The sequence below is a fragment of the Molothrus ater genome, chromosome 8 (genome assembly GCF_012460135.2).
Source record: "Molothrus ater isolate BHLD 08-10-18 breed brown headed cowbird chromosome 8, BPBGC_Mater_1.1, whole genome shotgun sequence".
Classification (NCBI taxonomy): domain Eukaryota; kingdom Metazoa; phylum Chordata; class Aves; order Passeriformes; family Icteridae; genus Molothrus; species Molothrus ater.
The window spans coordinates 21,813,802-21,827,769 of record NC_050485.2 but is presented as its reverse complement, the minus strand read 5'-3'; the positions used below and the strand labels follow the sequence as shown (position 1 = coordinate 21,827,769).

Here is a 13,968-nt window from a genome sequence, read left to right as displayed (position 1 = left end):
CCCAGGAGATACCCAGAGCAGCACAGGCAGGAGGCCATGCTCTCCTGCTCACTGATTTGCTCTCTGGAGCCAGCCTGATGCTCAGGGATGCTGTTTTCATTGCCTGAGCAGGCAGAGCTGGCTGAGATGCAGCTCCCTCAGACTTTGCTCTCCTGCAGCCACCCCTGAGAGCCCAGCACAGCATCAAGGGCAGGCTCACAGTGTCAGGTTGTGCACACCTCCAACAGGGATCCCCATCCTGCTGGCAGTGTCTGCTGGGTCATGGACCAATAAATCCCTTCTAGGAGAGATGCAGAGCACTCAGCTGCTCTGCCAGGCTCTCTGCTTGCAAGGCAGTATATTTACTAACCCCCAGAGGAAAAGGAAACCTGCTACTTTTAACAGGTTCTTTCATATGGTTTCCTTATCAGCACCATGTGTTCTGGGAGTTCCCTCTGCCCAGGTGTTGCTGAGGAGTGAGGGATGTTGTGGGGCACTGATGAGATCACTACTCACTGTGAAGCTTTCGCCTTGGTTTCTAGAAATCTGAAATCAGGTGCTGAAGCTCCAGCCTGGCTTCCCTTGGGCCAGCACCCCATCCACCCCTCCAACTCTCCCACCTGCCCTGGTACCCCTCAGTGGTACCAGCCTCTCTCCTGTGCCACAACCCTGGGGCATCAGACGAAATTTCAGCTACAGAGGTGTCGCTCTCCCATCTGCCTCCAACATGTCACACTCGACATGAACCAACATCTCCTATTAACACTGTCAGGAACAGATCTGGAAAATTCATTTCCCAGCAGAGTTCAGAGAGGCCACAAGGAGAGAATCCCCCCAAACGTGCAGGGAGAAGCCAGCAGCAGCATGACATCCCTGGGCAGACCTACCGGCAAGGGGTTGAAGTTCTGGTCCACCAGGTGGTTGTGGCCGTGGTCGAGGAAGGAATGGCGCACCACCACGTCGATGCCCTGGCTGGCCAGCAGGCCCAGCGTGTTCAGCCACCTGGGGACAGAGGGAACAGAGCCAGGGCACCATGGAGGGGCAGGGGCACCACGGGGGAACACTGGGGGGGACTGCCTGGTCCCAGTGGCACAGCTGCTCTCATGCATATGACCTAGTCCCTGCTCCAGCACCTGAGCTGAAGCCTCCTGATGGTTTTATGAACTGGCTCCCACTATCCCTGTCCCAGCAAGTCTGCATGTCTCTCCCCCTGCCCCAGCTGTGCACAGCTTGCACGTCCCAAACCTGTGCCTGAGCCCCTGTGTGCACCCCAATATCTCAGCCCTCTGCCAGAGGTGCTCCCCCAGCCTGCCAGCACTCTGCACCCTCTGTCTGAGCAGGGCAGAGCAGACCTTTGCACTGGCCTGTCTTCTCACATTCCCTGGGCAAGATCTTCAATTCTCACAGCCTGCTACAGCCCTGATAGCCCAGGCATGTCCCTGTGCTTCCCTGCAAAGCTCAGATAATCTTCCTCCATCTTTCATGATCACAGCCAGCTCTGAAGATCTGAACTGGGGCTTTGCAGCAGGATGTCCAGGCCATGGGGCTGTGCCAGTGGACAAGCCCCAGGAGCCAGGAATGGTTGTAGCTTCAAAGGAGAGAAAATGGAAAGCAGAGCTGAGGAGGGATACTAGGTACGAAATGGAGAAATTAACACTCAGGCTGCCAGGGAGTACTGAAGGGGTCTCTGGGCCTGCAGCTTGCCCTCTTCCAGCTGCAGTGCCTTTGCAGCACCTCAGCCTGCAGAGCCCACGGGGGGCAGTGCCCTGGGGGTGCCAAACCAGTGTCACTCACAGGAACCCGGCTGCGTATGAGTCGGAGAGGTTGTTCATGCCTCCAGCTGAGGTCATGCCAACACCTTCCAGCCAGATCTTCTTCCCTGGCGTGTACGTGTTCACTACCTGCGTGAGAGACAAAAGCAACCAAAATTACTCTGGTGCACCTGTGATTTAAAGCCAAGGCAGACATCTCCTGTCTCATGGAAGACTTGTGCAGACCTTTGGTGATGGTGCTGGTAGACAGTCAGTGCCTGCCTGGCCATGGCGTGTGCCCCTGTGTCCTTACCTTGGCTGGGTGGGGGGACACTATTCCTCACTCTTTCCTTCCATTGCCAACACATCCACTCGCATCTTCTGGAGCTGCTCCCAAACATACTCTCATGTTTCCAGTCCCAGATCCTGCTCTTCCCCTGTGGTGTCCCCATGCACTCTGTCCCACACACTGCCCTCTCATGTCACCTTAGCTCGCCATACCCCTGTCAAGGTCGCTGTCAGCCGTGGGTCGCCCCCGAGCCCCAATGGGACAGTCAGACCCACAGCTGAGCAGGGGCTGCTTGGCCACCTGAGGGGTCTATGGCACAGGTGGGACATGCAGGTCTGAGCATGCTGCCCACCCCTCAGCAGGCTTCAGCCAGCAGTGCAGACACCTGTGGGATACTCAGCTGGCCAGACCTGCCCCCTCCCAGCCCGAGCAACCTTCGGCACCACACCCTGTCCCCTCTCCTGCAGTCCCACTTCTCCAGGCTGGGTGACAAGCTCCCAAGACCAGATGTCTGCAAACCCAGGAATGCTCTGAGCAGCCTGATGGATCCTGCCCCATTAGTGAGGAGCGCTGGAATGTGCTGGATGGACTGGGATCCCTCAAAGATGTTAAATAGGCCAGCTCTGGGCTGCCTCCCACTCACAGCCTGTGAGAGCCGACAGCCCTGCCTGAAGCCCCAGAGGTGTTGGCATCCTGCCTGTAATTATCTAAGCCCGCCACCTTCCCGGCCGGAGAGGAAGCAATAAAACAGGCAAGTGGACAAGTCCAGCTGCTCTAATCAGCCCCGGCAGGATGCAGGGACTCAGAGCCAAGCTGGAGGCCATTAGCACCCAGTGCTGTGCTTTTGCTCAGCCACACTGGCATTCCCAGGAGAGCCTTCCCCAGCCCTACCCCTGTGCACACCAAATTCTGGCCCATGGGTGTGAGGGTTCCCCTAAACTGCAGCAAGGGCAGCTCCTGGCCACTTCTGGTCTGGGAGTGGATGGAGTCCAACTCCATTCCCAGCAGGTTCCAACCTGCAGCAGAGGTGGGATACATGTCACCACTTTTGGCAGGGCATTGTACCTGTGAGGGCTGGGTCAGCTGGTGCCTCTCGCTTGCCCCACTGTGATTCCATTGTGCCATGCCTCCCCCACAGCAGGAGTATCATCCACACACAGGGATGACTCCCAGCTTGTGCCAGAGGGTTCAGCAAGGAGCTTCTCTCCTCCAGCTTTGCTGCACTGACCCTCTCATCCCCTTTCCCAGGGCCTCTTTGAGTTGTTTACTCATTCTATGGTTTCTCCCTGCAAGAATTGCAAGTGAGACATTGTGGTGAGTGGTAAGATTTGAAAACCTAGACAAGACAGATGGACGGACATCTCCTCTGGTCCCTAAGGCCTTTTTCACTCACTAGGTGTTCCTTATTTCTTCCAGGACTGACAGCTGAGTGTGTCAGTCTCAGCCCTGGCCCCTCTATCAGCCAAGCAGGGGAACCCTGCAGAGCCCCTGCCATGTATCCCATTGGTAGAGATGTGAGCTGGGTCCCCTGGACAGGGAGGAAAGGAGCACTCACGAGCCAGCCATGGACTCTGACACCACAGGCCAGCAACAGCTGGGTTTTTTGTCACAGTCAAAGCATGATTATCAGGGAAAAAGGACACTAGTTCATAATGGTCACAATTCTCCACCAGTGAGAATCACTCTGGGAATGCAACTGCCACTACTTTGCAAGCAACATTTCCAGCCACACTGTGAGCAAGTGGGGCAAGATGTGGTGGTAGGAGCCCCTCCTGAGCACACATAGCACTGGCTGTGCTCAGGGAGGTTTGGTACCACCTGGCTGCTCTCCCCTCTCCTTCTTCTGGGGAGCAGGCTCAGTGTCACCCTCATTACATGCTGCTGCCTTCAAGGACAGACAGATGGGAGCCTCAGGACAGTAGCTGCCTTAGCAGGGCCTTGCATTGCATGGTGTTTTCTGCTGCCCTGCGTCCTAGCACACCTGCACAACCCATGCTGTGCTGCAGCCTGTGGCCATTTCCCTCACAACCCAGCACACACCCCACCCTGGGGCCAGGCTTTGTGCTGCCTGGTGTCTCAGCCCTGCCCTGAACAGGCCTGGCTGCACTTTCCCCGGGAGCACAGGGCCCACTCTCCCTCCCTGCCCCAGCCCAGCTGCCTTGGGAGCTGTGGGTGCTGAGCCCCGGCCATGAGCTGTGCCCCAGCCAGGCGCTGCAGCCACGGTGTCCCCTCAGCCCTGCAGACCCTCTGCACCTGCTCACCTTCTGGATTTTCCTGATCTGGTCTGACAGTGTGTCTAACAGCCGTGTTTTCAGGAAGTCTGTCACCTTGGCCACTCGACCATCAATGTAGTAACTGGAAGGGAAATAAGAAGACAAGCTCAGAAGCTGGAAGTGTCTCTGTCCCCAGACCACGTCCTCCTGTTCTGCTGCTGCCCCATACCAAGATGTTCCTTTGCTCTGGGGAATCCCCGCTTGCACCCTGTCCTGTCCTGGCCCTCTGGCCATGCCTGTCTGACAGATGCTCAGTCTGGCAGATTTCAGTCTCCAAAACAGGATGTAAGGTGGACACACCCTAAACACTGAGCATCCTGCACTTCAGGAGCCACGGGAAGTTTTGCAATTTCTTAACTTTTGCTGGTGAAACTCTGGGGGTAGTATTCTAAAGGCTGGGAGCAAAATGCCACCTGCAAAGGCTTTGCAGCCCTCTTGCACAACCTACACCTTCTTGTTTGCTCTTCCAGAAAAATCCTCAGCTGAATCCCCTGACAAGAGAGTTGTGGCTGTTACCAGCAGAGGAAGTCCTGCTCTCACAGAAATACCTTCTGGCCTAGGAATGCCAGGGAGTGTTTCCCATACAGGGGGCTGATTCCTGCTCTCCATGTGCTTGATTTTATGAAGTACAGCTACAGTGCTGCCCATAACATTGTGAATCATCTGTCTCTAAGTGTGAGAGGAAAGCTCTGAAATGTCTCACTGCTGTCTGCTGGCTCCAGGACATAAGGTGAAGCATTCTGTCCTGACTGCACATACCCTGTGTCAAGAGGGAATCCCAGCCTGCTCCTCCTGAGGGAGAGCCTTGGGCTGTCACCTCTCCTCCATGCAAAGAGAAATGGCAGCCCTTGTACATCTCCCAGAGGCTCCTGCCGGTCTTGCAGGGAACAGGATGCCTGCTGCAGCATGCACTGGCATACCCCTGGGCCAGCCCTTTTTCTGATAAATAGGTTTTGCAAGAGAAACTTTATGAACCTTCACCTCCCAAATCTGCATTGTGTATCAGCCACTCACCCCAGCAAGCCCCAGAGAATGTCAGAGCCACGTTGGGGGGATGGAGGTTCCCAGGAACAGCAGCAGCTCTGGCTGGGGCTGGTGGGGCTGAGTCATTGCCTCTGATCCCTCACTGGATCTACATGCACTCAGATTTCACCAGAGTTGCACAGAGCCCTCTCCCTCCCTGCAGGCCGCAGTGCAGCTGTGGGTGCTGAGATGCACAATGAGCTAAAGACCTGGGCTCTGAGGAAAGGTGGATTCACCTTTCCAGGGCTGCTTTCTCCCTGACATGCATCTCATCTGCACCAGTGAGCACCTACAGCAGTTGTAGTGGCTGATTCACTTGGGTGCTGGAATGCAGGAGCATCCCCAAAGGATGCTGTGGGCTAACTCAGCCTCAGACAGAGCACCTGGCACATGTGCAACATGCATGAGTGCTTGGAGAGGATTTTGTGTCTCACTGCTCCAAGTCCCTAACTGTCCCAGAGCAGAATTCTATTTCTTGCAAATGCATTCAACGAGAAGAACCTCCTGTGTCAGCCCCCCCGAGGCATGCAGTCCCAGCTGTGTCCCCAGCCAAGCACGGGAACGTGCCAGGCACCCCAACATTGTGTGACTGGGTAAGGAGGCACGAGGCATTTCTGCACACCCATGGTGACTGGAAGGTGCTAAGGGCAGAGATAATCTCCAGAGAGAGTTTAGGAAGTGTTCAAAATCACTCAGATCACTTACACGCTATCCAACCACTGGCTGCTGGGAGGAGAGCAGATCTGTGAGCAGCAGGCAGTGGTGGGGTTTACACAGATTACTTTTTAAGACAAAATTACAAAGCAATGTTCTCTGGGGATGGCAGATGTTTGGAGTTTAGCACTGCACTTAAAAACTGAGCAGAAATGACTTTTTCAGACTGCTGTGGACTAAAAACCCCATCACCTGGGCTGAAAACCGGCTGAAAGACAGAAAAAAAGGTTGTATTCACAGGGAAAAGATGGAGTTAGATAGACCTCAGTCTGTGTATGACCCCTCCAATGCATCAGGCTTTCTGCAGGGTCTAGCTCCTTGTCCAGTATGGTTCCAGAGCCCAGGATAAACCCCTCAGAGAGCAAAGACAAGCTTGCACCTCCTCATCACCTCATCCAAGCAGAGGTGTGCTCTGACATGCAGCTCCCCTGCCAAGGGGAGAGGAGCAGCAGCAGAGCCAGAGGAGGCTCTGTCCCCCAAAAATCACCTGGGGAGGTGCTGATACACCCAGCACAGCCCAGACCCTGTGGAAGGGAAGAGAAATACTCTTAAATATGTGAATATGGAATATGTGCCATGGTGACATTTTTTTTTTGACACCTTCATTACCAGCCCAAAGAAACAGACACTGGTAGAGGCACAAAGGGCAGAAATAAAGTATCAGTATTCCTGCCTCAGTATCAAGAAATCTTGGTAGCATATTTCCTGGCAGCATGAGGAGGGGAACACTTCAGCTTTGGGTGTGTAAACAGAGCATGATGACAATTACAGGCTTCAATAAAATGGGCAAGGACCTCTAGCAAATCTGCCTGGGAAGTCCTCAGTTGCCAACAGGTAGTGTCATCCTCCTCAGACTAGGAAAAAGGGAAAATGGCTCCAGTGTCACAAGGCTTGTTAGGAAGAGAGAGGAACTGAGGTCTGTGCTGATACCTGGCTACTCAGGAATGGGTTGCCAGCTGTAGTGTTCATCTCATTGAGTTAAGGCACTTCCTTTTGGTAACTTTAACTGTCAGTATAGGCAGTATAGAAATCCACAAAATGCAAACAACTGTCAGGCCTTTAAAGCAAGAGAAGAGCTCATTAGGCGTGGATTATTCCTTGGAGTAAAGGCTGCAGCTTTGCTGATATTTACAATGACTCAGTGCACTTGACTTTAAAAAAAACAAACAAAACCAACAACCTAAAACAGTCACAACTCTTCAACCTCCAAAAAAGCCAGCAGCAGCTGCAGAGAAATCCAGCACTGACAAATACCTCCCCAGGCCAGCCCTGGGGTCCATGGCACTCTCATCCTGCTCTCCTAAGTCCAGCAAGGAGATGAATGGACAGACCCTCCCCAGCATGGGCAGGGGTCTCTGTCAGCCACGACTCTGCAGAGGCAGAGCACACCTAGCTCTTGGACAAGCTGTTTGTGTCCAGCACAGGTTGACAGGTCTTTCAGTGGGCTCTGGGAACAGCACAGCAACAGCAGTGGCCCTGAAGCCTGGGAGACATCAGCATGCACACCATGAGCACTGACCATGCTGCTTCTCATAATTCAGGAGAGAATAGATATGGCCAATTACATACAGAGCTGGGCCATCGTGTCCCCCTGTTTGATGCCACTATCACTATGAACAGGCAGTCTGCAAGAAGATGAGAAGAGTCAGCCAAGAAAAAGATGGATCTAGCTACTAAATCCCAGATGAGACATACATCTTGAAGGAAAGGCCATGTACCTGTACTTTTGGGTGTCCTATTATACTCTGGATGCCTATTATACAAAGCTGAGACAAATTCTCCCCCCTCTGCTTACATTGCCCCATTTCTAAAACTGTCATTTGACTGTGCCATGGAAAGCCAGGATGAGATCACACACTTTGCAAAGGGAGTTGTGACTGGGCCACTCTGGGATGGCCAAACCAGAGCGTGGTGCAGGGGAAGGACTCAGCCAAGGGCTGGGCAAGAATTTACGCCAGTGCTAGGAAACGAACCACCCCAATTCCTGGCCTCCATCCTTTGATGGATCTGTAGCATGGCACAAAGATGAGCTGAGAACAGTAGTGAGGCAGGGCTGAACACAGCTGCCAGTCAGAAATGCCCTTGTTCTTGAGCAGGCTGCCAGGCAAGGCTGCACACAGCTCCCCACTGCCTCCCAGAGAGGGACAGTGCCAGGCACCAGAGCACTTGGGCAATTCAGGGGCTGGCTACATGTCTCTGTCCTCTCACCTCCAGCTCTGGCGTTGCATTTAAAACTGTTTTCTGGCAAGATCCATGATCGGCTGCACGGGACCATAAGCATTATACCATGTTTAATGAAGGCAGTGCACTGACTCCTGGGCAGCTGGTTTCATTTACATCTTCCTTCATTTTAAAGAGAAACCTTTGCCCCTATTATCTGACCTCTTCTTCTGTTGCAGTTAATTACATTAAAGCCCACTTCCCAAAGCTCAGGAATTTCCGGATCTACTTTGTTGCCTGCGCTGCAGGGAGAGTCTGCTTGGAATTAGGGACCTGCCTGCCAGGACACCGAGCAGGGCAGATCCTCACAGCCAGCACGACACCCTGCTGCCACTGCAGCTGTGGGACTGACACACCTCTGCTGACAGGTGCCCCTGAGCATCATCCCCAGGTGAGGGTGTCTGCAGTGCAGGACGTGGGGCAGCCACCCTGCCCTGCTTCTCATGGAGGAGAGGCAGGATGAGACCTGCTCCTTCCAAACCGCTGCAGGCACATAAGAGGTGCTGCCCACCTCCAGTCAGCTAACGAAGGCTTGGATGAAGAGTGCCTGCAGGCTGTTCTGTGGCCCCAAAGGCACAGCTCACACTCATGCCTTTCTCTACCCCACACCAGATGGATTTGCCCATCTCACCACCGGGAGCCATCCCTGGCCTGTGCCATCTCCCCAGCCTTGCCCTGGCACTGCCTGGAAATGTGCAGGTGGCCAGGCCATGGTGCTGCCAGGAACTGCTCCCTCCATCAGACAGTGAAGAGGATTGCAAGCCAGTGGGCAAAGCTGTGCCCTGACCAGGTTTATTTACAGGTTGTAGTGGGTTTGATTTAAAGCCATCACACAGGTGCAAATGGGTCAGAGACTCTTTTCTGCAGCCCCTTCCTCCAGGCACAGCCTGTGAAGACACAGCACTCTGAGCACTCTGAGGCTGATGTGAGCCCAAATATACACCCTGGGTACATACACTGGTGGGTCTGCTCATGCTGGGCAACTGTCTCCTGGTACCTTTGGCAAATCTGCCCTGTGTTACTGCCTGTGAGCATTTCCCCCTGCACACTCACCATGACTAGGCCAGAAGAGATGTCACCCAAACCAAGCCAGGCAAAAGCATTCTAGGCAACATCTCACACATGCCTGTGTGTCTGGCACCTCTGTCTGGCACCCTGATTTGCCACATAGGACAAGTGTCTTTGTATCTTGGAAGAGGAGCTGGCATTCTCCAAGAAGCCACAGGGACAGATGTCCATTGGTTTTGAAGATGTAAACATTTACTTTCCCCATAAGTAATAGGGATTTGTGTTTCAGAGGCAGCATTGCATGAGGATTTGCACATTAAACATGACAAACTTGGAGCTGTGTGAGAGACTTCGAATGGAAAAGCAGTTGTGCAGACTGAGCTGGGGGATGGAACTGGGCACAGCTGCAGGCTTAAGCAGACAATGAATCTTCCCTATGTGTGAGGACACCAGCACAGAGCAAAGAGATGGCTGTGGGGAGGATTCTGAGCAGTGGAAACCCACATCCAAAGGCTGATGGGGTCTGCGTTCACTCATACCCAAACAGTCTAAATCACCACAGAAATGCCAAATCTCTTGGAGCCACTGTCACACCCTCCTTTGGAGGAAACTCCCTGAGCACTTTGAAGCCATTCACACATCTCTCTCCAGCAACCCTTTACTTCTGAAGAGGGAGGCACAGTGATGTGTGCTGAGTGATGTTAAGTATGTAACTGAAACCATACTCAGTTGAGTGAGTGAGGCTCACTGGTGAGCTGCTCATTTCTACCCAGTGTCATTTTTCTATCAATTATATTTCAGATATATTCTGTTTTCACACAGAGAACAGGGTTCCTTGCACTATATTCCCTTCTCAATTCCCCTTCTGGATTGAGCACAGACTTTTCAAAGGAATAACAGATTTGACAAATTTATAACCAATATCCCAGGAGAACTTTAGGGTTTGGAACCAAAATACTCATACTTGAAATTAGACAGCAGTTTAGTTTCCTGCTAATAATTTTCTTCTTGGATACAAAGGAACTTGTTTTGTTTTGTTTTGCTGTTTGGAGCAGAGGGATGAGACACTGTTTTGACATTTATTCATAAACAGTACAGAAGCCCAGCTCAGAGCTGCGGCCATTGCCAGTCCTCACAATCACATACGAGTGCTATCTCCAGAGCTGCAAACCCTGGCTGGGGGAGAAGCAGGAACACTGCAGTGGAAATGGGTCAGCAGGCAGCAGCTCAGCTCTGCTGACCCTTCTGGGGAGCTGCACCAGCCCTCCCAGCCACAAGCTGCTGCTTCAGCACCAGAGCTGACAGGCACTTCAGACTGACCCTATAAGAACCGATTTCAAAGCAGCCATGCAGGCAGATTCCCTGCACACCAGATGAAACTCCACATCTGAAGCCTGGAAGATTGTTCCTTCAACTCATCCAAGGGCTTGGCCCAGCCATCAAGCCCTGTTGCAGAAAGCAAATTCCTGGACTAAGTAAATGCGATCAGCACATCGTGTAATCATGAAAAGCAAATTCCCAGATGAGACATAGATCATCATTGCACAGCATGAGCCTGTAAGTAACACAAATCCTGCTCCAATTGCTCTGCTACCCCACTGTCCCCCTAGCAGCAAGCTGCTGCTGCCTGGCAGGGAAACCCAAGGAGCTGAACACCCAGGCAAGCACACTGAGACCAGCCAAGCTCCAGGAATGGGACCTACAGGTTGCTGCTCATGTCTGGTGCTACAAACCCCTCTAGGATGCCAACAGTTGCTTCTGCAGAAGCCTCCAAGGTCAACATTGACACAGAGACCATGGCTGTGCTTGCAGGAAAACCTGGTGTGTTAAACCCCGCTGAGCTCTGCCTCAGAGCAGGGCTCCAAAGGGCCTTTACAGGTGATGGATTTACAAACCCCACAGCTGCACTTCAGCAAAGCAGCTCCAGCACCCCATGAAGGGTCATGGTGAAGAATCACCTTGGGAACAAGACCTGTGGGCACTACACTCAAGCACACCTTGGAGCTGAGACCCTGGCTCCATGCTCAGGCCAGTGTCCTGCATGGGAAGTATAACCCAGCATGACAGCAAATCCAGTTTTTCTGAGAACAGAATGGTCTCACCATAGTTTGTTTTCTTTTCCTCCAGTGAATACTCGTCTCTGAAATGTGTCCTTTCTGTGGCAGGAGAGAGTCCTGCCTGCCCCACAAACCCTCTTGCTGTCAATTTTGGTGGTCACTGCTGTGCTTGTACGGTGCCTCACCTTGGCACTGGTGTTTGGACTCCCAGTGCAGAGAGCCTGCTGGGGAGCCTACCTCTGGCCACAGCATGCAAACTGGGGCAGGTGGAAATAAGAGGAAGGAAAAGATGTTTTTGGATTTTCCCTCAAATAAGAAAACCTCTCCCTCCATAGGGTGTTTGTAACACTCAGTGCTACAGCTCAGAGCTTCCTTTGCTCTTCTGAGATGCAGCATTTGTAGGACCAGAGGGAAAAACAGGCAACAGCACCTCTCTCAGCCTCAGCTGGGCCAGGATCTTGGATGTTCGTCCCCCTTTAACTGATATCTGCTCCTGGGGCTCCGCCTGCATGTAGGACACAGCGGGGTGTCTGTGGACAGCCTTACAAAGCAGAGTGGGGGCTGGGGCATTTTGTGTTTACCATTGGACTAAGATGCTTCTCCCTTGTCTGGATGAACCAGTTTAGATTCAGGCCAGCGGGCATGAGGAGACAGTGATTGGGGTGAAAGGAAAAGGGCTTTCAGATACTCCCATACATCTGTCACACGTGGCTTTTGGCTCCTTGCTGTCCCTACCCAAGCCACCCCTGGAGCTGCCTGTCCTCCCAGCTGCCTCTGGAGACTCAGCAGTCCAGTTCAGGGCTCTGTTTCCAGCAATCTGTCAGGCCAGGCATGCAGGCAGTGGTATTTTTGTCCTGTGTCTCAGCTTCAGAGGTAAAGGTTATTACATCCACTCCTGTAATTGTTTGAGAGGCTCGAGAAAGAAGGGCAGAGACTCCTTCACTTGTTTAAATTCAGCAGGGCAGAGGAGGTGGCTGTAGCACATCTGCCCCTTGACACCCAGAGAGCACATCAGCTCTGTTCCCAGCATCTGTGATCACTGCACTGAGTGTTGGAAAGTAGCAGGAATGGTGAATACCTACTGTTGCCAGGTAACAGCATCCACTGTGCCACCAGCCACTTTCATGAACCTGTGGGAAACAGAGGAAGAAAGCAGGTAAGGCCAGTGTGGTCACAGGGAAATCCTAAACAACCAGTGCTCATCCTACACCACGAGATAACAAAGGTGTCCACTGTACTCACAAATACTTTCTAATGAAGCCTCTGTGTCCTTCAATAGAAGGAATAAATTCTGCTCAATCCAAGTGCTTGTAGCAAGCACAGCTCAGAACAATGAAGTGAGACCCAACTGGCAGCAGAGCTCTGGGCATCATTTCAGAGCAGGTAAGGAGAGCTTTTGAAACACAATAGCATTTCAGGAACAAGATCTTGAGGTATGTATTAAGTTCTGTGACTTTAACAACCCTCAACAGCAATTAAAGAACATGTTTTAAATGTCCATCTTAAAAGGAGATCCTTCTTAGCCCCCAATATGTATTTAATCTGAGGAACTCTTTGCCTGGATTCAAGCAAGGACTGGGAAATGGAAGAAAACGGAAATAAAACCCAGCAAAGCTATTAGGTGCAAAAATGCCACCTCCTGCTCAGGAAGCTCCTGAGGAAGGGAGGAAAAGCTGGACTAGCACTGCTAAGTGCTTTCCTTTCTTTGCCTCTTTCTTTGGCATTGGCTATTAGCAAACTGTGGGATTCTGACCTGGGTGCACTTCTGGTTTATTCCATTCCCACACCCAACCACAGCACTTCCATGGACAAGGTTAAAGTCAGTGATATATGGCTATTATTCTCCTGATGGCTTCTGCCCTGACTAAGAATATACCTGTTCCAGACAGCTCCTGTTTGAGTCAGACTTGAGGCTACACAGGTCCACCTGCTCACACTGCTAGCCCCCAAACCAAAGCAATTCCCAATCCTGGGCACCACGTGCAACGACCACAGGAGGAGATGGTAACTGCAGGGGTCTCTCCCTGCTTCCCCAGCCCAGCAATCCAAACAGCACCTTGGAAAACTGCAGCTCCCACGAGGAAGTTCTTATATTCTTATGTTTAGGAGCATGGATATGGAAACACAGCAAGGCACAGTCTGCCTGCACAGGCACGTTGTCTGTGCGGGAGCGCAACGTGCACTGCGTGGCTGATGCATTTGGGAAGTGATAATGCACACACATGACAGGAGACATGTGCATGAGCTCATGAATATGCTGAGAAAGGAAACGATGCTGTATTTTCTTGGGCTGCTTTAGATGCACAAGGATTCCAGGAACACAGCAGCAATGTCACAGCTGTCCCAGCTCCACACAGGGGTGAGTGGTGCTGGGTCCAGTGACCCCAAGGAGAGCCCCATGACCGAGGGCAGGGAAGAGGAAGGTTTGAGAGGAGAGACCATCAGACTGTTTGTCATGGCAGGGATGAGCAGCAGCTTTCTGGCACACGAGCCTCTAATCAGGTCTGAAACAAGAGCAGCAAGCTTCAGGCTAAATATAGCTCGGAAATGATCATTCTGACTTTAAATTAATGACCATGGTCAATTATAGACTGGGACAAAAGGGCAGCTGGACCCTGTGGAGCATAAGAGGATGCTGGCAAAGGCAGCAATAA

The 13,968-nt window shown here is 52.4% G+C and overlaps 1 protein-coding gene across 1 annotated transcript in view; it reads right to left on the bottom strand.

Annotated features, from left to right (window-relative positions):
• HPSE2 (heparanase 2 (inactive)) overlaps positions 1–13,968 on the bottom strand; it is a 104,766-nt gene that overhangs the window by 9,986 nt on the left and 80,812 nt on the right. The window contains exons 6-9 of the mRNA XM_036385234.2: positions 12,397–12,444; positions 4,281–4,374; positions 1,774–1,880; positions 867–981 (exon numbers count right to left, since the gene is read on the bottom strand). Coding sequence (XP_036241127.1) covers positions 867–981; positions 1,774–1,880; positions 4,281–4,374; positions 12,397–12,444 — 364 coding nt within the window. The remainder of the gene's footprint in view (positions 1–866; positions 982–1,773; positions 1,881–4,280; positions 4,375–12,396; positions 12,445–13,968) is intronic.